This window comes from Micropterus salmoides, unplaced genomic scaffold (assembly GCF_014851395.1).
Source record: "Micropterus salmoides isolate LMB-PRFRI ecotype aquatic unplaced genomic scaffold, ASM1485139v1 Ms_hic_scaffold_14, whole genome shotgun sequence".
Lineage (NCBI taxonomy): Eukaryota > Metazoa > Chordata > Actinopteri > Centrarchiformes > Centrarchidae > Micropterus > Micropterus salmoides.
Window position 1 is genome coordinate 2,930,736 of NW_024040485.1, and position 27,568 is coordinate 2,958,303.

At 39.3% G+C, this 27,568-nt stretch overlaps 1 protein-coding gene across 2 annotated transcripts in view; it reads left to right on the forward strand.

Moving 5' to 3' along the window:
• adcy8 (adenylate cyclase 8 (brain)) overlaps positions 1-23,961 on the forward strand; it is a 100,383-nt gene extending 76,422 nt beyond the window's left edge. For both annotated transcript variants that reach the window (XM_038717232.1, XM_038717231.1), the window contains 8 exons: positions 2,557-2,646; positions 3,862-4,034; positions 7,321-7,399; positions 13,542-13,700; positions 18,006-18,152; positions 20,390-20,482; positions 22,072-22,186; positions 22,474-23,961. In XM_038717232.1, coding sequence (XP_038573160.1) covers positions 2,557-2,646; positions 3,862-4,034; positions 7,321-7,399; positions 13,542-13,700; positions 18,006-18,152; positions 20,390-20,482; positions 22,072-22,186; positions 22,474-22,973 — 1,356 coding nt within the window. In that variant the 3' untranslated portion in view covers positions 22,974-23,961. The remainder of the gene's footprint in view (positions 1-2,556; positions 2,647-3,861; positions 4,035-7,320; positions 7,400-13,541; positions 13,701-18,005; positions 18,153-20,389; positions 20,483-22,071; positions 22,187-22,473) is intronic.
• The last annotated feature ends 3,607 nt before the right edge of the window (positions 23,962-27,568 follow it).

Sequence of the window (27,568 nt, forward strand, 5' to 3'; positions counted from 1 at the left end):
GGTACTCTTACTCTCTTTATTTTTCTTTGGTGGGAGGATTGTTTATGTGGGATGGAGTAAAAATACAGTGCGCGTGTTCATGGTAATGAAGGAACATGTCACCCAGGGCAACAGTGTGGCTTATTTATGTGTTTTAAATAGTTTTTGGACAACAATGGCGTTTTGTGTCACAGAGGAAAACAACAGTAGATCCATTCATTGTTGGTTTGGGTCTTTCCATGGGAATTGTTGACAATAAGAAAAATATAGGATCACTAGACTTCTCCTTTAAGATTAGTGTTGAAACAAAGGGGCAGGCAATGGTATGTTGTGTTATTGTCAGACCTTTAAATAGTATTAAAGTTGAATGCAGATCTGTAAGACGTAAGAACCAACTTCATACTATATCACAAATCACAAAAGGGGTCACATCATACATAACTAGAAATTGAAAAGTTGTTTAATGCAAGTAGTAAATAAGTTTATTTAATATAGCAGAACAAGTTCACAAAGTGCTTTGCAAGAATAAAATAATAGAAATAAGACCATCAAAATAGTAAAGAAACAACAATAAAACATAAGCAACATCATCATAAAAACAGTAAAACTAATCATACAATAAAACACAAGCAATAACTGACCTTACAAAGACCGCAGACATTAAACAGCACGACCTGGTGAACAGCCTCACAGCAGCGTTCTGGGCCAGGGACAACTTGCAGGTGAAAAGGGAATTGTAGTAGTCTAACCGAGATGATATAAATTAAATGATCATCACTAATTGAATGAATTTCAGTTTTTCAACCGCCACTTTCATAACTTTTAGATTCATGAATTCAAAAGCTGTTTATTATTTTCTAAAAGTCTGACCTCAACGCCCCCAATTTACCTGATATGCCAGCTGTGTTCTTCAGCAGGGCGGCATCTGAAAGACACTGGCCCGCAGTCATTACTTAACTAAAGCACATGAAACAGGCTTATAATTAGCTTTTAGTGCTACAAGGGCTCTGCTTGCATCAAACAAACCATATTATGCAACCCAGAGGCCTCAACTGGTGAGAAAAGGATCAGTCAAAGAAATAAAAAGGCATAATCCCAAAGAAGCTAACAGAACCTTCTCACTAATGTGGAGACGTTTGCTTGTGTCACTGAATTCAAACTGGAGAAAAAAAAATTGCAAGTGGTTCTTTATTCTTATAAGGGATTTGTTAAATAATCAATTTACAGGGTTATTCATGTTCAGCATCAATTAGCAAGTGGAAACTTGCTTTAGTTTCCAATAGCTGATAAGCAAATAAGATATGTTGATAGTGTATGTTGCAGATCCATTTTGTCTAAACATTTTGCTGCTTTATGTGCTCTTGGCAAGGCTTTGCTGTTGCAAATAGAAACCATTAAAGTGGTTTAACGATAAAATCAATACACATAGAAAACAGACGTGAATTAGAAGTGAACATCAACAACAAAATTTAAAAAACTACATGGGTTTTTGAAAATCAGCAGATCAGTTCAATAGTTTTCAATAGTTTTATGGTCCCATGCACTCTCTGCTGCAACCACAGGTTACAGGAAACAGTGTTCTCTTGAAATGTGAACATCTCAAAAAACGTCTAGTTAAGAAAATAAAGAGAAAAAAGGGGAGAAAACAAAAATGAGCTGTAAGTTAAAAAATTAAAACTGATAAACTGCTGAACTGTAAAATGAAATAAAAAAAGAATGAGCCCTCTGTATTCTTTAGCTCTCATTGATTTTGATTTGAATATGAATATTCTTTTTTACTAAGAAAATGTTTGTTATTGTTTCACACGTCCTGTCTTATTTCTCTCTTTAAAATAAAATCATCAACATCACCTGTGGGCGGCACGGTAATGCAGTGATTAGCACTGTCGCCTCAAGGCAAGAAGGTCGTGGGTTCGAACCCCAGCCTTTCTGTGTAGAGTTTGCATGTTCTCCCCGTGTCTGCATGGGTTCTCTCTGGGTGCTCCGGTATCTCCCACTGTCCAAAGACCTAGGTTGATTGGTGACCCTAAATTGTCCCTAAGGTGTGAGCGTGAGTGGTTGTTTGTCTATGTGTGGCCCTGCGATGGACTGGTGACCTGTCCAGGTCCTGGTGACCCCGCCTTTCACCTGATGTCAGCTGGGATTGGCTCCAGCCCCCCGGGACCCTGTATGCAGGATAAGCGGTTGACGATGGATGGATGGACATCACCTGTTTTTTGCGCACTTTGCATCTTGAGCTTTTTTTTAAACTAGCCAGAAATTTAAATGCTTCAAAATTCACTTTTGTGTTGCAGAACGGAGCTACGAGAGAGCTTCTCGCGTACTCTGGGTACCAACTTCAGTCACAGATCAGCTGTTTGTTAATATGAAAATGTTTCTCATTCTTTCTTTAAGAGATCAGAAACACGCAGCCTCCTGCAGAGAGCTCATCTTGTTCACTCACAATGAGCTATGCACTTCTGACACAAACGTTTTGGAAGATTAAAAGCTTGATTAAAGAACACCCACTTTACACTGACTCTGCATCAGTTTTTACCCTGCACCATAACAATAATCCCCCCTGTTGGTCTCTCACAGCTGTGGTGCGACTTCGACAAGTCCAGCACCTTCAAGAATCAGACGTACAACGAGTCGGCCTCCATCCCAGACATCTGCTTCTACCCAGAGGTACCGACTAAATGAGGTGTCTGAATTTTGCAGTCAGGTCCATCTGTTGTGTTTTTTCACTTCTTCGACAGCGGAAAAATGATGAATTAAACATCCTCAGCATCTGCTCGCACCCAGAGGGAGGTCTCGCCTCAGACAACGGCGACTGATGGAGCTATCAGAACGTCACGGAGAAAACATCCATTATGTGATTTTGCTCACACAATATGCAGCTGATTGATGGACTTAATAAGGCAGCAACATGTTTTGTTTGTAGCTCCAGGCTTGAGTCACATATCCTTACATGTATATCACAACCTTATTTTCTCCAGAATGTCAGGAGAGCTCATGTGTTAAATAATAATTAATAATAATAGCTAAAATAGTTTTTAGATACATAAAAAAAAGAGTTATTGACTTTTTTATGTTGGGACAAAACCTGACTGGAATATGAGATTAGACACAAAAACATGCAGATCTGAGGCCTTTGGTGAAGTGGGATGTCATTATAATGTTTTATAGCCAGTGAAGGGGAACTGCTTTGTCAAGTCTGAGGGAATAACACTGATGATGTCATAGCGACGTCATCACAGTTATTTCAGTTTGGGCTTGCAGACTAGAAATGAATAACTGGAAACCTGAGTTAAAAAAAAATCTGCCTATTAGTATGTCCAAAGGTTCTCAGTCATCCAGGTCATAGCTATCCAAGGAAGATTAAAAGCAAGGACAACTGGACTTGGTTGAAGACACTAGAAGACGTTTTGTCCCTCATCCAAGAGACTTCTTCAGTTCTGACAGACTGGTAGGGAAACTCAGCTATTTAACCTCTGTGGGGTCATTGTCTGAATGATCGATGCCACTGGTTTGTAAGAGCTCCTGGCTGTTGTAAAGACAGTCGTTGTGGTCGTTGGACCCACCCGGGACCAAGTCTGAACGACCTCATCCTCACCTGAGGCCAAAAAGAGTTGTCTCTTAGTAGTTCACCAAGACGCTGGAAATGCAACAGTAAATTGTACCTCTTTAAGAATTTTTAACTGTAGAAAGGCTGAGCTATTGAACAGCCCGTTATTTTTTTGTCTTCTATCTCAACTGTGATCCTCCCTAGAATAATTTCTTGCACAGATTCAATTTTCAACACAGCAAAGTGCAGCTGAGGATGGTGGCAGTGTCATTAGTTTTGCAGGGATTTGGTCATAAACTAAAAGTATTGGACACATGTTTCTTTTTTTTCCCCAGTATTTTGTGTTCACGGGGGTCCTTGCGATGGTGACGTGTGCGGTGTTCCTGCGGCTAAACTCTGTGTTGAAGTTGGCGGTGCTGCTGGTGATGATCGCCATCTACTCACTGCTGACCGAAGCTTTCTACACCTCGCTGTTTGTTCGCTACGACACCGTCCACCACAACACAGAGTGAGTGTTTTAGAAGTTTGTTCAACAAGTTACACTTTGCATCATGCTCAACAATCAGACACGGTTGAAATGTTCGGGGCCCTGTTTCAGAAAGGAGGCTTAACAAATTCTAATCCTAACCCTAACCCTGAGCTCTGAGTTACTCTGTCAACTCTGAGTATGTTGAACCTAATGGACGCGCGTGAGTGGCGAATGAAAAAAAGCCATCCTCAATGGAGCTCCGATACTCCGATTCACCATGGCAACGGGTAAATAAAGAGCAGAGCATTCAGTGGTGCTATAAAAAATAGGAATGCGTGCCAACGTGGACCATGACATTTATCTAAATAAAACAGGAGTGGAATAAAGTCAATTAAGTTGAAACATTTACTTGAATTTCCCTAATGAATGATAAAGCGCTGGATTCCTATAGGCTAGTGTATGGACATTTGACTGTAAAGTCAAAGTCCGACCCAGTAATAATTTTGTTGGGGTTTTCAGTTGAAAACTGACTGTACAATGTTTACGTAACAAACTAATATCGAGCCAGGATTTTGATTTTTCTAAAAACATCTGCAGATGAATGCGTTCGGTATTTGATATCAACAATGTGAATGAGAAAATGAAATGGTGTCTCAGACAGCTGCTTCAGGCGTTGCAGGAGGGGAGTAGTCAAAGAGAAAAAAAAAGTAAACCTCCTCCCGAGAAGTTTCTGAAGTTACTGATCTAGGGATTATCTGATCTCATCTGATCAGAGTTTCCCTCATCTTAAGCTGACAGTTTTCACTGAACCCGCTTTCTGAAACAATGTCTGGGTATCTATATAGTTTGTCTGTTTTTTTGACACATTTGGCCATGTAGTGTCTGGTTGTAACCCTGGTTATCTGAGTGAGAGCCAGGGTTAAAATATATGTAATCAAATTACAATCAGGAGAATCAGAGACTCCTCTTAAAAATTGGTGGTACATTTTCGCAGACATCTTCGTTTATGAACAGTATCTCAAAAACATGACTGAAACTGACCACCTTCCTCTACTTGGAACTGAAACTTAATATGTACAAGACTGTTTCCCATTGTGTACAGCCAATCACCTCATTAGATTTTATAGCATTTGCTGCATACGTTTTATAAGTAATGGTTGCAAATTGGTGAAAATAACTCCTTAATGTGAAGTTTAGATCAACCAAGTACATGTGTTAAAGTAAAGACAGGTACATTAATATATCTTCATTTTCTCCGTCTGCTCTCGCCTCTTCCTCTTCAAAAACACATCAGGGAGCCTCGTTGACCTTAATTCTGGACATAAATGTGCAAATGTGTGAAAACTCATCTCACAGGCGTTGTCAGTGATAGAACAGTGACCTTTACAGTGACAATATATGAAGACATCCTGAGCATAAAATCATGAAAGGCCTGTTAAGAGCAAAAAGCACTATGCTCCTTGAAGCAGAGGTTTCCATACAGGCTTGGGAACTGACAGGAGTCAGATTCATTTCTTTAAGGCCTTCTGGGATACGAGAGAGAAGGTCAACATGAAAAGACCTCAGAAGGAGAGGAACGTCTTTGGATGATTTCCACTGTAAAACGTTAAACACTCGAGCTATTTAGTGTAATATTTCATTCATTTGTGCTGAAATTCATAAAAACACTGCTGTGAATTAATTAGTTTCTTCCATTGTAAAATAGCATTAATACATTACTAACAGCATGTTCAGTTTTAGAGAAAACCTTTCCACACATATGCAGTGGCAGATGTTTTCTTTGTTCTAATATTATTATTATTATTATTATTCTATTTTAGTCTTGCCAAGTAAAATATATGAGTTATTCTCTGTCCAAAGATGATGTTGATTAAGCTGCTGCATGTCAGACTGTGAAAGATCAGGAGGCTACCAATGGTGTCACATCAATTCATGGCAAGCTATAATGTATTCTTGTAGTTTAGTTTTCAAATTAGAAAAAATACTATTGCTGCATAAATAAAGCTCATTATTTCAAATGTGTTTTTATCTGTTAACTTTGAGTAATAAAAACAGGTTAAAATCTGAAAAAAAAATCTTCAATACAAATATTTGCAATGCAAACACTCACTACATAGTACAATTAATTTTTTATTTTTAGTAACTCCAGAATATCAGGATCTCATTTTGTGTTTTCTCCCCATTTTGTTCTTTGTTTTTCATCACTGAAAAATGTCCTGAGCTACACTGTAAATGTTGCAAGAAGACCTTGTTTACAATAATACTTCTCACGACAGCAATCATGACAAATGTTGACATACAATTCAGATGAGAATCAGTTTAAATGAACCTGCTCCTTTTTAAAATCTGAGTAAAAAAGAAAAGCAGCAACTTTATCACATACGCACCCTGGATATTTGACACGAGTCATGTAACATGACACTTTGTGGTGCAGCCAGTGTGTCTATCACTTGAAGCGTAACCACAAGAGTAGTCCTAAACCTTTGAAATGCCCATCTGTATGCCTAGTGAATTCCGAATGCTCATATTTCATTCTTTCTTTCGTCACCTGTGTGTTGTGTTTTCTGTGGCAATATTTGGATACTAAAGACATACGACTATATTTCACTGCCATAACCTTATTCTTTTTATGCTACAAATTATGTTAACAAATTAACGGTTATATTTAAATTGTTTTTGGGAGTCTAACTCTATGATATGGTCAGAGCTGCATCTCTACATTTCTCTGAGCTGTTAATCCTCAGTGATCCTGAGAACGACTGAGATTTGACATGACATCTTGTCCTTCCACACTCTGAGCTGGAAACAAAGAGTCAAAGAAAGTTTCTTCATCAGGCCCCCTGTTGTGCAGAACAAACTGAACAGGCAGATGAGCCACCTATAAAACACTTCTAAAAAGTCAACTTTTTAGAGGGTTTTTCTCTGAATTGGTTCTTATTTTAGAAAATATTTTGCTGTAGTTTCATTTTAGACTTTAATGGCAGATGGTTTTGTTTGCACATCTTGCTTTTTTGTGAAGAAGTGTTTAGTGTTGGATCACAAGTAAAGGTGATATGAAATGAGGACACTGATTAACATGTACATGATTGTTGTTCATATATCTTGTTTGTTAAAAAAAAATAAGGAAAATGAAAAGCAGAACAACAAGTATTTAAATTTTAAAAAGTGATGCACAGTATGCACCTCTGTCACATGAAGAGCTGAAGCAAAACATACATGACTTTTTACTTGATATTGTTCAACGATTGCTACACTTTGCATCAATGAAATAGCAGAAGAGCATCAAATGAACAAAACTCCTCCTTCTCTCTTTGTGTTCCTACAGAAACTTCCTGGGGACCAAAGAGACATCTTTACTCCTGATGGCCATGTTCCTCCTCGCTGTGTTTTACCACGGCCAGCAGGTAGGACCACGCCAGCTTCAACACTTTCACCATCAGCAAAGTTTTATCAATCGCCCAGTATGTTAGATTAAAACATTTTACTGATTACTTTCAAGGCTCTTCATGGCCTCTTGCCCTGCTATATATCTGACCATGCTGGTGTGTAGTACTGTACGCACCAGCACGTAAGTCCCTTCTTAAAACATATTTTTGTCGGAGTGCCTTTCCTGATTTTACTTGGCCTTAGTATTAATAATAACTATATTTGAAATCCTTAAAAAATGTTTCTCTTGTTTTTATTTGTTCTTTTTTTATTCTGCTTTTCTTGTTTTTCAGTTTTTGTTTAAAACCTGATGGTTTTTACAACTTGTGTGTTGTGATTCAAATTATAATCAATAGAAATGGTGGCACTGCGTCTTTAAACATATATTGCTGTTGAAAATTTGAAATGTCATTTTTCAATTCTGTGAGCACCACAATCCAAATCTCATTCACCTTAATTGTATCAGGGCTGGAGGCAAAAATCTAAGAAACAGATATCTTACAACCTGAATAAGTCTAGATACTATACCACTACACAGCAGCTCCAAATGTGGAGTTTGGGATAAATCAGTCCCTCCAGGATTTCACGGGTCTTCTTTTGTGATTGTTGTGGTCTTAAACATCTGATAGCTTTTTAAAAAAAAACTGCAATGAAAGTTCTGATGTTCTTGGCCGTTTTTATGCAATGAAATTGTGGGAGTAAGTGAAAAGTGCAAAGGTAAATGATTTTTTTAACTTTAGAAATATAGTTGAATCAGTAACCAGTCCCTCCAGGACTTTGCGGGCCTAACCCTAACCCTATTTTTGTTTGTCAGTAGATGATTTCCTTTTATGTTCTACCACAGTACTGCAGTTTACCCCCGCTTTGGTAAAGAAGATCGGGGTTTTTTTGTCTGCTGCGTCTTGTAAAAGTGACAAGCTGATGTACGACAACATTTGAATCTGCAAAGATAGGTCAAATTTGGTTATTGGTTAAAGTTCCGATTGTGAAAATCCTGGAGGGACTGATAAATCTCTCCAAAAGGTTGTACAATAAATCAATAAAATAAGAAAGAAAAGAATACAGTCTTTGGTTGGAATTGCTCGTAAACACATGCAGGCTATGACGAAGGGGAGCAGACACTTCTTTATGGGCTCACAAACCAAAGACATGGGGAACCAACTCTATAACAGCCATAGTACCAGAGAAAACCATCCTGGCAGGTGTTATTGCTGTGTGTTATCTGACTTGAGTGATACTTCTTCAGATACAAAGACAAACAGAAACAAACCACTTCATTTTCACATCTGATACATTGTACATGCAGTTTTTATAAAGATGCAGTCAGAGTCCGCAGCCTGGAGGAAACTGGTATCACTGCGTTGCTTTCATGCTCTCTCTATGGCAACCTTTGATCATGTAGTTCAGCGGCCTGGCATCGGTCAGCGGTGGAGGAGAGACAGCCGTAATTGAAGGCCCTTTGTAGCTCCATAAAAGTAACTGCATTTGAAGTCATCCAGTGGCATATTGATTTTCCCAGGGTCAATTCTAACACTTGTTTGGCAAAGCAGAGACAATGACAGCTCACAGCATGAGGTGTGCAACACACAGCTCTGAAAAGCTGTTTGTGTGAGATACATCAGGCCAAGAGAAAAGAGTGCTGTTTACTCTTTGTAGGTGTGCAAAATGTGATGCTTTAGCTTTCCTTTTAGTGCAGTGTTAATGGTTTGATGTGTCAGGTTTGGGTCAGATAACTGGTTCTGTCTGATCTACAATATATTCTATTAAGTTTTGGGGGGTAAAATTGGCAGTGGGAAACAGAAAAGCCCTTTTTTTAATTTCTCAATCTCAGGCTCACAGCAGGTGTTATTTTACAACCTTGTTTCCTAAAAGTTACCTTAATATTAGACTTGTGTTATACCACCCAGATCAGTTTTTGTGTCAACATAATAGCAATTTGAAATACATTTTAAAGGCAAATAGTGATGGTTAATGGTCTGTATTTGAATAGCGGCTTTCTAGTCTTTTCAGCCACTAAAAGCACTTTACACTGTGTCACATTAAACCCATTCACACACAGAAATGAACTCATTCACACACCGATGGATCAGCCACCAGGAGCAATTTGGGGTTCAGTGTCTTGCCTTAGGACACTTGCAGACTGGGGGAGCCGGGGATCAAACCACCGACTTACTGTTAGTGGATGACCACTCTACCCCCGAGCCATTGCTGCGAGGGAAGCCTTGAGTTAGAAGTTTTAAAATTCAATTCCAACTTAGCCCTTTAGACTTTTTTGAAAGAACAGGTAGACAGCAGCTCCATATGGCTCCATAAGCTGATGTACTGTAAATATACTTTCCATAACATTTCCACAAGGCTGGAATTATAGTTATTCAAATATATGCAGAGGGTTTTAAGCTGGAATTATACTTTTGTTGAGTTAGGCCTACACGTAAACATCATTGTGAACCTCTGCAGAGAAGAGTGTTAGGCCCTTTGCAAACAAGTTGAGTGTGTGATTCTACTCCTGCTGTGGAAAAAGTGGAAACTATTCATGGCACGTGATATCTTCCCATCTTGTCATTTTCCCATCCTTATATTTTGATAAATCCGAATTCTTTTGTTTCAGACATGGTGTATATGTTTACACTGTCACCGGGGTGAAATTGATTTAAAACAACACTGTGAATCCTCTTAAGCCAACGTTTAGTAGTCAACGTAAGTTTCTTCGAGAGGAACTTAATTGGGTTTGTCACAACAACAGTCATCTGTTGTATTGCAGTGAACTACAGCCGTCCGAAACTGACAGATCACTCACATGTTTAAAGGGAAGTAGGTTTGAAATCCAAAAGAAACAGGATGACGTGAAACAGAAGTAAAATATCACCAAACTAAATAATGGAATACCAAAGCAGCTTTAACATTTGGATCCTGGAACAAGAACAAAAGCTTTTCTGTTCTTTGTAGCTGAAAACTCACAGTACTTTCATCTATTGCTGAGAAAACACACAGAGGGCGTAACACTTTAGTGCTTCTTTCAGAAGAGACGTTTAAGTTATTTTATTGTGTCGTGAGACCCTATTAGAGCAGAAAGATGGAGGAGACTCTTTCACTCTTGTTCTTCCTAGCCTTTTTCATCACAGCAACATCAATGAAATTCTTATTCAGTGCTCACTGAATCTGTTATGATTTCTTCACAATAATCCACAAGACAACATACGCACACATTTTCCCTTTACATTATTTTGACAATGTAGGCACACAACTTATTATATGAGCTTGAAAGCATCTTTGATAAAAGATACAGGAGAATAGACAGATAGATGATTACAGTACAAAACAACAGACTCTTCAAAATGCATCATTGTGCATTTAAGTAATAACTTATTGATAAAGTTAATGTATTGAGCTTTTGCATTTTTTTGACACTTTTAATTGTTTGGTGCCATATGACGTTGATTTTTGCTTCTTCAGAGGCAGCAGATTAAAATGAGCCACAGTCCCTTTACATAATAAACTACTAACAGAGCGGTGAAGCCAGATGAGGTTGTTCTTCATGAACACTGCTTCCTGTCAGAGCAGTAATTACATTATCAAGCACAGGGAACATGAAGCATTTCATTAAGCTGCAGACAGGGCTCTCATTTTGAAATGATTAGGGTTTCTTGTTTTGACACCCCACTTTATTGTTGATCATTTTAAGACCCGTAGATTAGGCGAGGTCTTTACCTAATGGGACCAGCAATATAGGAATACAACAATGAATTGACAGAGTAATTAAAAGATTTATGTGATAACTGTCGTACTTAAACAACAAAATAGGTCATTTGCATTGTGTTCCGTAAGAAACCATCAGTTCGTTTTCTGATCTGTCATGTCTACTATTAAGGTTTGGCTAAGCTTTTAAACTACTACAAGTTTAAATAATAATGATGATAATAATAATAATAATAATAATAGTATTTTTATAGCATTTCACATCACAAGCTTACACAAACAACATAAATTAAGAAGAGAACACAGAATAAAACAAAAAGTAAAACAGGGAGGAGCATACAAAAACAGGTTAAAATTATTTAAAAAATTATAAAAACGGTTTTCTGACCAAAGTGAATTTTTACAAGTGATTTCAAGGACATCTTTGGCTAACCTGAAATAATGGGTACATAGGTACAGACACACAGGACTCATTTGCGCATTTGCAAACCTGCAGCCTTTCATCAGCTCAGCACCACGGACAGCAGCCGGAGTGCCAAACACAAATCTGCCCTCAACTCAAACTTGCTGTCTGCAACTATCAAACAACCAAAATAGCTTTTGCCAGCCTACAGTAACAAATCAACACAGAGCAGCTGACACAGTCTGTCAATAACCACAGAACAAATAGCAATCAAGAAAAGCACAGCAGCTCATTATGCCAACATAGTGCCGACGGCATCTGATCACGATCCACATGGCAGTTGTTGCTGTCTCTCATGGGCCCTTGTAATCAGTTGGGCCCTGGTGCATTGCACCGGTCTGTAATTATGCCACTGCTCTCATTGCCAGTGCTTCATGATGTCTAAAATGCATATTAAATCTAAAGGTCCAAAGTAACCAGTAAGCTCAGCTGTCACATAAATGAAGTGGAGCAAAAAGTAATATTTATAATAGTTTCTCTCCACATTAGTGCAATGACATTTTTTCCCAGCCTTTAATGTTTGCCTATCTGCTCTGTGTTTAATGTCCTCATATGTGTGAAGCCTAGCTGGGTAAAAGGCTATCAGATTAGAGCATATGACTGTGCAGCTGAACATTATTCTGCAGAAAACATGATCACACAGTGTGAAAGATGACAGCAGCTCTAAGCAGTAAAATGCTTATCAGACTGAATCAGACTTCTCTGAGAGGTAATAGAAGCCGTTTTGAATGAAAGTGTCACCCAGCTGTGTGCTGCGGAGGTCATGTTGGTTAACGCCTGAGCGACCCCTTATTTCACCAGCCACCATTTCATTATCCCACGCCAAACCAGCCCTACATTGTTAATTAGAAAAACTTAAAATGAGATTGAAGTTTTGTACTCGCTCATATAATTAAGAGACTAATTGATACCAAGATTAATCACAAAACCGTTGCCAGAGAGAGACCTCACAGGCTGCCTTCATTTTCTATATTAGGGATCCACCCTCCTCCCCCTACAAGTACAAACTAAATGGTAGCAACTTTTGTTCGGCTCAAATGTATTCAAATGATTTTGTATGAATTGTGCATTCAAAAAAGCAATCTGTGTTGCCTATTAGAATTCTTTTGGCACACTTCAGATTGATTGCATTCGTCCATAATTGTTCCAATAGAATTTTTAATTTAGCCGTTCATTATGGAACCGCTGCCTTTCCATCATCTCAATGATATAAACGACAGACTTTCTCCTTATCTTTGGTTACATTTCTAAGTAATTACGCAATTAACAAAGTCTTAAATCTGTCTGGAAAGGAGCAGGGATTTTCAGGGCTTGAGCGGCTCGAGAAGTAGCACCAAATGTTGGGAGGATATGGAAAATAATACTGAATTGTCCCGGTTATTTGTTTCTGTGAAGATAATCTCAAGTCACTGCATCAGGCAGCGTTAGCAGGGTCAGGATGAGTATGTGTCTGACTCATACAAATTGTGAACTCCAGCAGATTTGTCAGTAGACTGAAAGATTTGTTTTGAGGAGACAATAAGATTTTAAACCAAGCTCTCAGGGGCTTTAAAAGACATATCTCGCTTTAACATAACGTATTTATGACTGAATAACAATTGCTCATTCTGAAAGAAACATACTTATTGCCAAACCTGCTTCTTCAGGACTCTGTAGGCGTGTTTTCATCAGGTGCAGTGGCCCAGCAACATAAGCAAACGACCACACAACTACAAAATACATAAAAGAGCATGAAAACACAACGCAATTAAAGTCACTTGTATCTCTGAGTACTACAAAGACTAAAAAATGTACAGTATGTACAGGGTTGAAAAGTGACTACTGGTTTCCATGGAGGATGATCTGCTATTGGTAGCAGAATTATATGGACTTGAAAGAGACTGAGCTGAGAGAAGAGACAGAGGCGGTGATGATCATGTGGGGAGCGGTTATGACTTTTTTTGTGTTTCTTCCGTCTTTAGCTGGAGTACACGGCCCGGCTGGACTTCCTGTGGCGCGTCCAGGCCAAAGAGGAGATCAACGAGATGAAGGAGCTGCGAGAACACAACGAGAACATGCTGAGGAACATCCTGCCTAGCCACGTGGCCCGACACTTCCTGGAGAAGGACCGGGACAACGAGGTACACACAAAACCCTGTCACACAGCTCAGATGAATTCTTTCTCAGATGAAAAGTGTCTCCAACAGTATTATCGCATGACAATAACTTCAGACTGGTTGGAAACCAGTTTATCCAGTTGATCTAAAACTCTGTTGGTAAAAATCCCTCGTTGCTCAGAAAACTGTAAACTGTGATAGATGTTTACAACAGAACGTTTGTCTAACCTGGAGGTTTGTTTCCAACCTGTCTGATCAGACATCTCTTTAGCAATGTTGCTGAATAGTAAAATGTAAAAATAAAGCATGCTGGAAAAGCATGTATAAAGCTGCTGCTATATAAAAACACTAAATTTTTCCCTGCAGACCTCCTCTAAAAAGAGCCCCTGCGTTTATTGCACTTTGTTCCCTGAGCCTCAGTGTTCTAGCCTGCGAAGAAAAGAAAAGACTCCAAACAACTGTACAGAGAGCGAGAGAGGGAAGTGGTGGGGTGGTTCATTCAGCCGGGGAGCTTTTTTGGTCACATGCATTTGATTTGATTTTAATAACATGTTGTCAGTCAGCAGCAGAGAACAAATTGATTGTCTCTCGTCACAGCAGTGACTCAAGCTGCCCAAACTCTACAGAGAGTCAAACTTTACAAAGTTTCTCTCTTTGTTCACCTTATCGCTGCTGCCCTTTTCCTTTTGTACTATTAATTTCCTTTGAATAGAGCTGTTCGGCATTTGTTAACATTCTAGAATGGGAACACACACATTAACACACAAATCTGCTAGGTCCTCTGTAAAGCTGGTGAATGTTTGTGCACATTTTAACCTATTTATTTCTGAATTTCATGAACTTTACATCACACTGCTAAACTTGTTTTTTAAAATCATACCATACTTCTTTGCATCCTTGAATGTGTTTTCTTAAATTAGTCTTGATTACTGTAATATGACATACACTGCATAGCTAAAAGTAGACTCAGACTTTACATCCAGACTGCAGGGATTTGCTCCCAATGAGCCGTAAGTACTTTAGTGAGGTCAGCGTTCCAGATCATCCCAGAGGGGTTGAATGGGGTTGAGAAAACCGTTTCTGTATGGAGCTGGCTTTGTGCTTGAGGGCATGGTTATGTTGAAACAAGAAAGTGTCTTCTCTGAACTGTTGCCACAAAGAACACTGTTTTCTCAAATATAACTGAGTGCTGTAACATTACAGATTAATTTAACTGAAACTAACCATCTCCACCAAACTCCAGCTGTCTGAATGCATAGTGCAGTAGTGTTTCAACCCCACCAAACCCAGGCCGCCACATGTTGAAGTGGGATTCATCACTCCAGACAACACGTTTCCACCACTGCACACTGAGTCCAGTGGCAGTGAGCTTTACATCACTCCTGCACACCTCCCACATGGTGATCTGAGGCTTGCGCAGTGCTGATCAGTCATGAAATTCACAAGCCATGGAATGTCTACAGGGTGGTGCGGTGGTGCAGTGGTCAGCACTGTTGCCTCACAGCAAGAAGGTTGTGTGTTCAAACTCCGGTTGCCCCGGCCTTTCTGTGTGGAGTTTGCATGTTTTCCCCGTGTCTGCTGTGGGTTCTCTCCGGGTGCTCCAGCTTCCTCCCACCATCCAAAGACATGCAGGCTAGGTTGTCGTGGTCAAATTACAGAACTGCAATTTTAAGTCTGCCGCCATTTTATTAACTATGACCACCATGCCTTCCTACCTTTATCCATACCGTACTTGCAATACACAGAAACTGTAGATGGTGATCATTTTAAAAAGGTGTGGGGACGTCATTATCAAAGGCTGGCTGATAACTGCAGCGTTACTCTGTAATGAGCTATTAAAATGGAAGATGAGTTTACTGTGGGATGAAGCTATTTAAAAATCCATCACCAAGGTTTGATGTTAGTTCAGACAAAAAAGAAATTAAAATATTTTAGCTTGTTTTGTTGAGAAGAAAAAAAGAAAATTGCTTCTTTAAATCTTTCTTTCTCACTTGGTTCTGCTCGTTCACACACTTGATAATGACTGATTGTATTGGTCGACAGAGAGGACAGTTATCACACACATGGAGTCAAATCGCTGTATTGCCCTCGTCTGTCCTCATCGGGCTCCTTCATTATCGACTCCAATCTTCCGTTGCCTCCTGAACAAAAGGCAAGCGGCCGATGAATTATGAATGTCAGGAGAGGAGAGCTCGTATCATTCTGTTCCCATGTCTGTTCCTAATTAAAAAGGACATGATTAAAAATGCATCCATTAGGATAGGTTGGGTCCTAATCACTTTTTACATTATTAATCAGTCTGTTTATTGTTCCGTGATTTAGATACTGAAGCACTGGGTCATTAATAGGCTCATACACCCCTGAAGTGGTGTTGATGATCTTTGGAATTAATCAGGTCACAGAACGCTGAGAGTCATTTATATCAGCATTTTCACTCTTAGGTTGTTTAGGTTTTATTTTTTTAGAGGCCCTCGCAGCAAGCGTTTCAGGGCCTTCAGCAGCACTTTCAGCTGCTAGTGGTTTATATCCTGTGATCTGAGTCCTTTTTCTCCTGTGCTATTGGTGTTTCAGATTTAAATGAAAAGGGTGCTTAAAAGTAGAACAGTTAGGCTCATTTTGAGTTGCTGCAGGCATTAAATACATCCCGTAGAACTGTATTGTTCTTTTTGTTCCTCCTCTATCTGTAAACTTCTCTGTGTGGAACTAATTTAGACCATTGTGTAAGAAGAAATTCAATACTGTAGATGGAAAAATTGTAGAAAAAAGTAAGGCTCTTCACTTACTTTTAAAGTGAAGTCACTGGTCCTTGTCATTCAACTAAAAATGGAATTATGTTAATACACACATTAAGATCTCCACCAACCGATTTGTAATGCAAATGCGTCATGCAGGCTAATTGGTTGAACCAAACGATGTCGCGAAGCAGGTATGAAAAAGACAAGAAAAAAATAGGGGACCACATCAACTTTATGACGTATTTTACAGTAAGGACATTAAGTTACAAGGACTCATTGAACGGTTTGAGTTTAATCTCAACCCAGCTGAACAACTGAAGTGAGCACAGACTAATCAGACGAATGGTGAGTCGTGGAACACACTTTGTGCTGGGTTTACTTTCATTTGTCTGCCATCTTTATCCATTTATCTATGTGGTGTAGAAAAGTAGTACAATAGCTAAAGAGGCTACACTTGCAGCGTGAAACCCCAAATAAACCTCAGAACACTGACTGACGTGATCCTACAGAGATGCAGGAAGGAAATTAAATTAGTTCGGCTTTTACCAACTTTTACTTTGAAGTTTTGACATTTGACCGAGCTCATTAAGTGTGCATAATGTCAGTGAGGATGTCACAGTAAAGTCAGAGGCTGATTTTCATAAGTGTGTAATTACAGTGAAAAGTCAAGCAGAATGCAGAGAGAGAGACGCCCGACTTCTCCTTAATTATTAATATGAAATGTTGAACTATGACTGGACATTATGTTTACCAGCCTACTCTGAAAATATTCCCATAATGATGTGATGAATTACTCCATGTGACATTAGCATGTAAGGACATGCTGTTTAATGTCAACAGGCCTGCTGCGCTGCTCGGCTATGTGGCAACATTGCTCCCCGGTGGTGGAGACAGTGTAGTGCAGCTGCAGCCTCACCTGCTGCAACAGTACAACCACTTTGCTGCTGCACATGTTGGAGTATCACTGTGCTCTTGAGCAAGGCAATTATTAACAATGAGTTTGAGAGGGAAATATTGTACTTTGTACATTTGTCTGACAGCTTTAGTTACTTTTCAGATTACAATTTTTCAGTCGCTTCCTATCTAGTGATCTCCATGTAGCCTATCTGTGTTTTCATTTTGAATGTTTGTGACAGGATGAGAAAATTCACCTACTTCTTAAGCTAAATAAACTATTTAATTTCTCTTGAATCTGCTCTAAAATCGGAATCAAATCTGAAAACCGGGCTGTTTGTTCTCTCTGGGTGCTCCGGCTTCCTCCCACCTTCCAAAGACACGCAGGCTAGGTTAATTGGTCCTTAGGTGTGGATGTGAGTGTGAGTATATAGCCCAATATCACAAATCTGCTACAGGAGGTTTTAAAATCTGTAAAGCATACGACACCCGCTGTCCTTAGACCATCGACTCAGATGAGAAAAAACTCCCCTAGTGTGGTACTTTTACTTATGTAAAGGATTTGAATACTTCTTCCACCACTGGGCTTGGAATTTTGTTGTATTTAAGTTGTATATGAACAATAAATAGTTTTATTTCCCATTTCCATCAGGAGCCATGTGATCATTAAGTGCTCAATCTGTGGCGTTTGTCCCCACAGGAGCTGTACTCCCAGTCCTACGACTCTGTGGGAGTGATGTTCGCATCCATCCCCGGCTTCGCCGACTTCTACTCCCAGACTGAGATGAATAACCAGGGAGTCGAGTGCCTGAGGCTCCTCAACGAAATTATTGCTGACTTTGACGAGGTGAGAATGCAGACTTTGAAGTGCACCCGCGTCTACTTCAGCCCAACTTTAAAACATGCGGGGGACCGTCTGTGTCGTCAACATCTTCCAGTTTTGATTAAAACATCTTATTTCCCAGAACACTTCAGAAGTGATTAGTGCAAAGGCAAGAACAACAGGAGAGCTCATGTCTGCAGGTTATCAGAAGACACTAAACACTCAACGTGCAAAATACTGAGGACGCTTTTTTCAAGTACACTACAGAGATAAATCCAGAAGGAGCTTTCTTTCAGTATTGATGTCCCTTACAAGTTACAGAAGGGTTTTTCAGATTTTCTGTAGTTGGACTGAGGAGGACTGTGGTTCTTATTATATATTTTCTAATGAAGATAAAGAAAGTTCAAAGTCAACTGGAAGTCCACTGATATCTATGCAAAAATGTGTGTACTGTTAAATGTATGTATGTACTTACCGAAAATATTTTCAGATGAATGCAGGTTTTCCTCACGTTAATACTCCCTCTGTCCAATCGAAGAAGAAGAAAACACTGTCAGTTCTTTAAAGTATTTCAGATCAAATCATCTCATACACAATAAGAACATAACTAAACGTAGTTCAGCTACAAGGCAGAAAAACAGTGCCAAAATAAAAGAGCTGTATACCCACACTTTCATGTCAGTCAGTTTGCATGTCAGTCAGTTTGTCTGTCAGTCAGGCGGCAGAGTTGCTGTGTTGTTGTATCGAGGGTTTGAACGTCCCTCCCTCTTGAAAGCATCCTGCTTGTTATAATCCACTTTCTTATTCTGTATTTATTTATTATATCAGGCTTAAAGGTTTAATTCAGGATATCTTTGAATTTAGGATTCACTGTTCAGGCCTGTGTTTCTCAGACTACTTAAATTGAAATTTGCACGTTAAAAGTGTCCTGATTTCTGAAACTGACAAGCAGAAGAAAAGGCGTGTCAATAATTTTCTGTGCTTCAGGGTTAGTATGAGTTAGCACGCTTGCTGAAGTTTCCTAAAACTCTGGCACATCTTGGTCCCCTGTGGACTGACTGAAGTCTAGAGGAACTTGAGTTTGTGACAGAAAATGTCAAAGTCTCCTAATAAGAGCAGAGACTGACAGACACCAGCTGCGCTCTCTGCTGCCTCGGGCCACACGCCTCACTTTCACACACTTTTTCCTCAAACACAAACAGACTTCTCTTTTCGCCATCAGGGAACTCGCCTTGAGAAACTGAGAGTGAGATGGCAGAGTGATTCATAATATTATCTAAGGAAGGTTAAAATCAAGGGCAGCTAGACTTGGTTGAAGATACTAAAAGACATTTTGTCACTCATCCCTTTATAATGCTGTCCTGTCATCACTTCCCAGGAAAATAAACAAACGTTCACTTTTGGCCTCAGGTGAAGATGCCAGCTATGGTCGTTCAGACGTGGCCTCAGGTGTCTCTAACAAACATGACGACTATGGTCGACTGAGTTTCCCTAACAGTCAGTCAGAACTGACAAAGTCTCTTGGATGAGAGACGGAATGTCTTCTAGGATCTAGGAGTCCAGTTGCCCTTGATTTTAACCTTCCTTGCATAACTATGACCTGGATGACTGAGAACCTTTTCAGACTCTTAATATTAGAAGCAGACAATACGATCAGAATGGCACTTTTAAGGAGACAATAACAAGCAGTTAATCATCAGGTGTAAGGATCTCAAATGGAATATTTTAATCATAAGTTCTTGTATATCTATTTGAAACATCTCATTTCTTTTACAATCTGCGTCTGTCACAGTGTTGTAGTGTTGTCCCTTTCTCTTTCTGTTGCTGGGGCTCATTGTTTCACTCTATTCTATCTTTTATCCTGGAGATGATAGAGGCCATGTTAGTGCTCAACAATTCATCCACTATGTGTGCTGCATTTATATATGGCTGCTGCATATGAACACCAAACATTTACCAGTAGTTTGTGTGTCAATATTTTCATTGATTAAAACCTTGTCATGCTTAAGATCAAATTCAGAAATGCTTAAAAAATTACAGTTTTGTAAAAATTATAAATCATTTGGTGTTTTGTCAGGAAAACTGAGCTGGCATAAAACTTTGATTTAGTTTTTCTAGTCAAGTGGGAATTCTTGAGTCATGTAAAATCCAGATCAAATGTTGGAATCTAACTGGATTCATTTTGTTTAGCAAAAGTTTTTTTAAATCAGAAAAGTAAACACTTAAATGTTGGAAATCTCTCATTGTATCAATTGTCACAGTTGCTTGGTGAGGAACGCTTCCAGGACATCGAGAAGATCAAGACGATTGGCAGCACCTACATGGCCGTCTCTGGTCTTTCGCCTGAAAAACAGGTCAGATCCTCCATGTTCATTTTAACTTCATGCAGTACCAGTGTGAGCACCAAGGAAGGCATATCATGTGGTGCTTTGTGTGGTGTGGGTTGATGGTCACCTGCAGTGTTATTTCTTTATCTGGCAACCCCCCTTCAACAAGGCTCACAAGACACAAGCAGCAATTGCTAATTTGACAGATAGATTTGATTAGATAGACTTGTTTATAATTTTCCAAACGTCTCAGATGGAAGCCTAATGGTGGATTTCATCTGCTCATTTGACGTGTTATACCTTTTCAGACTGGGCTTGTTCACTAACACCAGACCACGGCAATGTGAGGAACTGAATGAGGCGCCGGTGGTTGAACTAGTGAGAGACAGAGGCGTGAACTTTAGTTATATATAACTTAATTTATATTATTGCAGATTTCTAAGCCATTTTTAATTTGCTCCATATTGTCTTCAAAATCAACAGTTTCTTCTGCCATTAAAAACATGTAGGAAGGGAGGGGAAAAAACGGTCTCATGGTCTCAAGTATCAAGTATCGAGCCTCCATGTGTTGAGAGGTTGTAAGGGGCTGGGAATTGTTTGATTTTTTTTTAGTACTTTAGCCAACATGATACATTTCAGTAAAAATGCTAACACAATACCTTTCAACAACTTTTCATTAATCATTAATATTAACATGTTTTTTTTTCTGCATAAACACCTTTTTCACTTAAACCTCTGGAGCCCATCTTCATCTGTGAATACACTCAGCATGTTATTTTATAGTAACACAACTTTATTTACATATCATACAAGTAGAAAGTGCTGATGTGGGGTGAAAGAAAATTCTTAATTATTAATATTTTCAGTTATTTATCATTGCATACATACCATGGACTTTTAATGAAAAGGGCACACAACTGTTACTCTTACTCTTACAGTATTTGTGTGTATAAATATGAAAACAAAATTTTTTAAAAACCTCCAGGTGATTATTATTATTTTTTGTCAATTTTCTTGAATGTGCTTTATACTTAAATTTCCAAAATGACAAGTCAGACCTATAGCTGAGTTTGTTCTGAAAAAAGGGATACCATGCATGTGGGTTTTTACAAAGGTGGCATACAAAGCCCTCGTGCTAACACTGGTTTAGGCTTTGCACTTAGCCATTGCCATACTGTGATGTCGAGGCGCAAATCCACCAGAAGCTGAGATACTGCCGTCACAGCAGATGGGACCGAACCAAATCTCATGAATAAAATACTCTGAAAATGACTCAATAATCTAGTATAATATATATCTAGTAGTAGAAGTAAAAATAAACACACAGTAAAAGTACCATTGTATACTCGGATATGCACCCAAAATAATACATCAGTGACTTCCACGTCCACCACAGTGACACCTGGACTGTACGTGCTACTGATGAGCAGCAGTTCCCACCGCCAGGCTGGAAATGTTTTTCCTCTGACACGTCGACACACTTGATCCCTCACCCCTCAACTGACAAATTTCCAGTTTCATCTCTGACATCTGTCCTCCAGCTGGTCCTCACGACAGCCGATTCCCGGCGTTCAGCTGACTCAGACTCTTCTTCTGTTCTCCTCTGCCTCCCACAGCAATGTGAAGATAAGTGGGGTCATCTGTGTGCGCTGGCTGATTTTGCCATCGCCCTCAACGAGAGCATCCAGGAGATCAACAAGCACTCATTCAACAACTTTGAGCTGAGAATCGGTAAGAGCTCCGTGTCATTCTGAAATCTTTCCCTCCCGACTACATGTCTTCCACTTCCTCTCATACACCAGACAAGGTACAAAAACTGACTTCTGACTCATCCTCAGCACCCAGCCCTTTGAACTGTAACTGTATATATATATATATATAATCTTTAAAGAAAATTACAGTAATTATAATAATTTGTATTTTTCAATGAAAATCCTTAAAAATGAAAACAAGGGTCTAGGAGAAGTGAGCATCCTCTCGAGAGTTGTGACAACTGATCACCTGTGTGTCTCTGGCAGGTTTGGCCCATGGCTCGGTGGTGGCGGGTGTGATCGGTGCCAAGAAGCCTCAGTACGACATCTGGGGGAAGACGGTGAACCTGGCCAGCAGGATGGACAGCACGGGGGTCAGCGGCAAGATCCAGGTGCACGAGGAGACCTATCTGATCCTGAAGGAGCGCGGCTTCGCCTTTGAGTACCGCGGCGAAATCTACGTGAAGGGCATCAGCGAGCAAGAGGGCAAGATCCGAACACACTTCTTGCTGGGCCGGGTGCAGCCCAACCCGCTCATCCTGCAGCCGCGCAAAATCACCGGCCAGTACTCGCTGGCTGCCGTGGTGCTCGGCCTGGTGCAGTCACTCAACAGGCAGAAGCAAAAGCAGATCCTCAATGAGAACAACAACTCGGGCATCATGAAGGGCCACCACCACTACAACCGGAGGACGTTGTTAGCTCCCGGTGGCTCCGAGGTGGGAGGGGGGCATCACACTGAAGCAGCTGATAAGACTGAGTTGTCCTGAAGAGCAGACTGGAGTTTTAGTTCCACTCAAATTTCTCAGAGGCAGAGCTGCTCTTCGGGCAAAATAGATTCCAGTGGTTGAGTTAAACTTCAGCTGGTGCAGCTTCACACACTGACTTTCTGGCTAAGTAACATTAGGAAAGTTCTTCAGGAGTTGTAGTACTTTTAGCATTCCAGTACTGAAAGCTTCATCTGGTTTCAGACCTCTGAATGGGCGCCCATATCTGTGATTGGGAAAACAACTGACCAGTCATCGCTACTTTTTAGAGCATAGTGCTCTAATATGCTCGTGCGTGAGTAGCAAGTATGGTGTGTGCTGTGATTAGTGAAATCTTAAAATGGAGGTGTGAGGTGATACACAGTCCTGGTAATGGTCTCACACTATTCCATTGATCTACAGGTTGCAGTAAGAAACACAGTAATGCACCAACAAAGGCAATGAAGAAGACTGCCAGCTAATATCCATGTATGGAAACAATTCAGGTTTCAAACTTTCGAAATATCAACTTTCCAAATGTCTTGTAAGGAAGTGTGTTAGTGTTTTAGTGAGCAACGCTGAATGTAAACAGAAACTTTGTTCACTTTAATCCTACAGCCAGGTAAAGGCAGGATCCCTGGGGAAAAACTTTCTACATGAGTTGAATGATGAGTTGGTTATTGAACATAAACCATCTCACCTTTTGAAGTTAATTAGTGGGTTAGCCTTAGCTTAGCTAACACATTGGCTTTCAGAACTATTTTGTGGCCCTTTTAACATCATGAATGTCCCGTATGAATGAACAAAGCCACTTGCATAATTTCACCAAAGTTACTTCTTTTCACTTTTCTTGCCAGTTAGCTTAAATGTGCTCTGAAAAGGTTTCTCTGGCTCGTTACCGCTCAGGATTTACTCAACCAATGAGATTATTCCTGCGTCCTGAAACAGCTCTGCTTTTGATGAATGTTAGTAGAACTGAAACTCCACTTTGCTCCTGAAGAAGGAGGTGGAGGAGGATGAGGAGGTGGTGGTGGGGTAGGGAGGGAGGGGCTGGACGGAACCGCTGCGTTCTGTTTTCATCCACCCTCATCTGTTCGATGTCTGTTCCCTCGGACTGTCTGACGTTCCTCCTGTCGTTTCCACTTCCGCTTTTTATGTCGCCAGGCCACCGACCCACCCCCTCCCAAAACCCAGAAACCCTGTCCCGCTCTTTCCCTCGCCCGGTGTCGATGTTTCTTTTTTGTATTTCTTTTATATATGAGAACACAATAAAATGGCGTCTAATTTTTTATATAAGCCATGTGTCTGGTTGCCTTTATTTTGTCTCATTTGCACAACTTGTCTCAGAATTAAGAAGGTTGTATTGGGAAGTGATTATATGATTTCACCAATTCCTTAATATTATTTACCGTTTTTAAACACAGTCTAAAATATCAGCCTGCAGTTAGACACTAACAGAAATTACACTTTTATCATGGCAGTCAGTCTATACACATTTTTCTTTATAAATAAGCTTTGAGTTAATAAAAATATGTTTTAATGTTGTCTAAAGATGTCGGCGTATTTCAGTAATTAGATGATGTATATCGATTTATCAGTTCAGAATCAATATTCTCTGATTCCAGCTTCTTCTTAAATCTGAATATTTCCTGGTTTCTTTACTCCTCTATGACAGTAAACTTAACATCTTTGGGTTGTGAAGAAAACAATTTAAGACATTATCTTGGGCTTTGGGAAACACTGATTTACATTTTCAAGTGATTTATTGAAAAACTAATCCACAGATTAATCCACAATGAAAATAATCATCATTGCAGCCCTACTACATACTGCTATGTGATCCTGCGAAGGGCTTGAAAATCAGCTGTTGCAACAACACGCGAGACAAAAAATACATTCAGGTTGTTGAACAGTCCAGATCAGAGTTCAGTTACGCCGTTATTTTCCATGAAAATATATTTTCACCTCAGGACTGTATATTAAAGAATCAAAGGAGCCTGACACCTCGTGTAATACATCCTATAAAAAGAACTTGAGAACATCTTATGAGGCTGTTGAGCTTTCTGTTGATTTTAACTTGGATGCAGAAAAGAGACGAATCAGAGCTGTGAGAGCTTCATGTCTGACTGCAGTTAAAAACAGCCGCTTTCATTTCCACACCAGAAAACGAACTCTGTCTTCTTCGTCTTCTTCTTGAGAAGGTTTTGATGAATCACATCGTCAGATTAGCGTGAAGAGGAGGAGCTGGAAATGAAGCCAGACACCTGCTGGATGATCCCAAACCATCTGGGCTCTGACTGAGTAAGCTGATGGTACATTATTAGAATCAGACCTGATCATCTGTACAGTTCAGCTGCAGACACGATTGATTTACTGTTCCCACTGATTTTAACACGAATATATCACATTTTCAAGGATAGAACTAGACTGAAGAGAGTGATATTTATCAGTCAATGACGTGGCTTCTTTAGGAATGAAAATAAGTTAGATGACTTTCTGCAGTATTTGCCATGATGAGTTGAAAAAACATTAATTCACATGTAATTAATTTCTAAAGTTGACCATGTAACTTTTTTACACAATGAAAATTGTGTTTAATTGAGCACTGAAACAGTTATAGTGTGTTTAGTGTGTATACAGTGTTGTGTATTTGTACATTCATGTTTTTCTCAGCTTTTTGTTTTTCAGGTTTCTTTTTGCGCCTGTTTTTTTCATCTAGTCCCACTTCTAGTTCTTTGCTTTAAATAACACTTGTTTTGTGATGTCATTCCTGTTTGTATGAGATTTCCTTTGTCTGGGATTTGATTCCACATCTCCATGGTCATAGGTGTTTCTCCAAATTAACCTCATCTCTTCCCATCATAAAATTAATCTTCATGAATCTGCAGAGAGAAAAATATCCCTTTAAAAAGATCGTAACTTCTCTGTTTTTAGTCTCCAACATGTTCTCACTGGTATAATGACACAATTAATTAAAGTTAAACATGTTAGCATCCAGACTTCATGTTTGTTGTCACTATTCTGATAAATATTCCAATCCAGTATTTCATGTAGTTTTGTGCGTGAGAGCTTATGTAGCTTAGAAAAGCCTACTGCTTATGAAGCAGCAGTTTTGGTAATATACAGTAGCCTACAGGTTTTGATTTAAAATCCTGTTCTAGACCTGATACCTGAAATAACCAGTGTGGAACGTAACAAGAATATTTACTTAACTAGTGTACTTACCTGTATCACCTCGGTATTTACATTTTATGTTGCTTTTATTACTTTTAATCTACTACATTTTGGAGGCAAATATTGCACTTTTAACTCATTACATTTATTTGATACTTTAGTTACTAGTTACTTAGATTCAGGTTATTAATACAAAATATAAATCAACTAATAAATGATGGTATTGTTTATTTGTTTATTGCAGGACTTTTACTGACTAAATATCTCAATGCTTCTTCCTCCTCTGGAAGAAAACAGACAGAAAACTGTTGGTAATGTGTAAAACAGTGATATTGCTTTTTAAGTGGGAAAGCATTCTAGTCCTCATGCACACAGAGGTGGAGAGGAGAGCTCAGTAACTCAACACCAACCTCCTGCAATGTGTACACACACCCACTAGATGGCAGACAATGCTCAGTCAGACTCCTGCAGTCAGACACCGAGGAGGGTCCTTCACTCTCATTGGTTGTCATGGTGCTGTGACATCTGACCTCTTCATTGCTGGTTACAGTATAACCTTCCATTGATAAAGAATGAAAAAAAGAGATATGATATATTCCATGTTTCTTAATTTCAAGAGTTAGACAAACTCAAGCCATGATCCGCCTAGTCTGATTTATATCTGTGTGCAGTTTGAAGGCATGACGAAGAGTGAGATTAGGTGTTTAGATAACAGGGATTGCATCTAAAAGTATTGAAAAAAATTGAGAGTGTTGATTTTATGGATATGAATGAAACCAAGTTATGATACGCAAGTACCTGTGCTCCCATTTGTGTTCTGTTTAGACCTTAAAAGTTTCAACTACTAATACCACATTATGTAGTAAATACCAATTTACCTGGGTAAGGACAGAATGTGCATAGTAAACCACACTTTACCAAATGCCCGCCCTCCACACTTCAGGTACATGTACTGTGCTGTACTCACTGTTCCTGCATTTCATAGCTTTTATCGCATCACTTTTTTCAAAATGTATTTTAATCTTTTTTCTTTACACATTTCTCACACACAATATTGTAAGGTTAAATATTGTTTCTACATGATGCAAGTAACGTCTTGTGAAAATTTAAAACAAGTATAGGTTTTATGTTTGTGTGTATTCCATTAAAATTATTAGTGTCATATCTGTATTGTAATGAATTGTGGGTGAAGCAGGCTCTCTAAAAGTTTGCAAGTTTGCATGAGCCCCCTTAAGGACTTGATGAATTGTGGATTTCGAATTGTGGACTTAATAGGAGCCTGTTAAGTCTGCAAGTCTTTAAGTGCGGTGAAGGACTCTATAAACCTAAAAACTACTTAGAGGTGCTGCTGCCAGTTTCAAACCACATCAGCCTCAACATACAGTATCTCACAAAAGTGAGGACATTTTCACTTAGGGGTTTACTCACTTTTGTTGACAGCAATT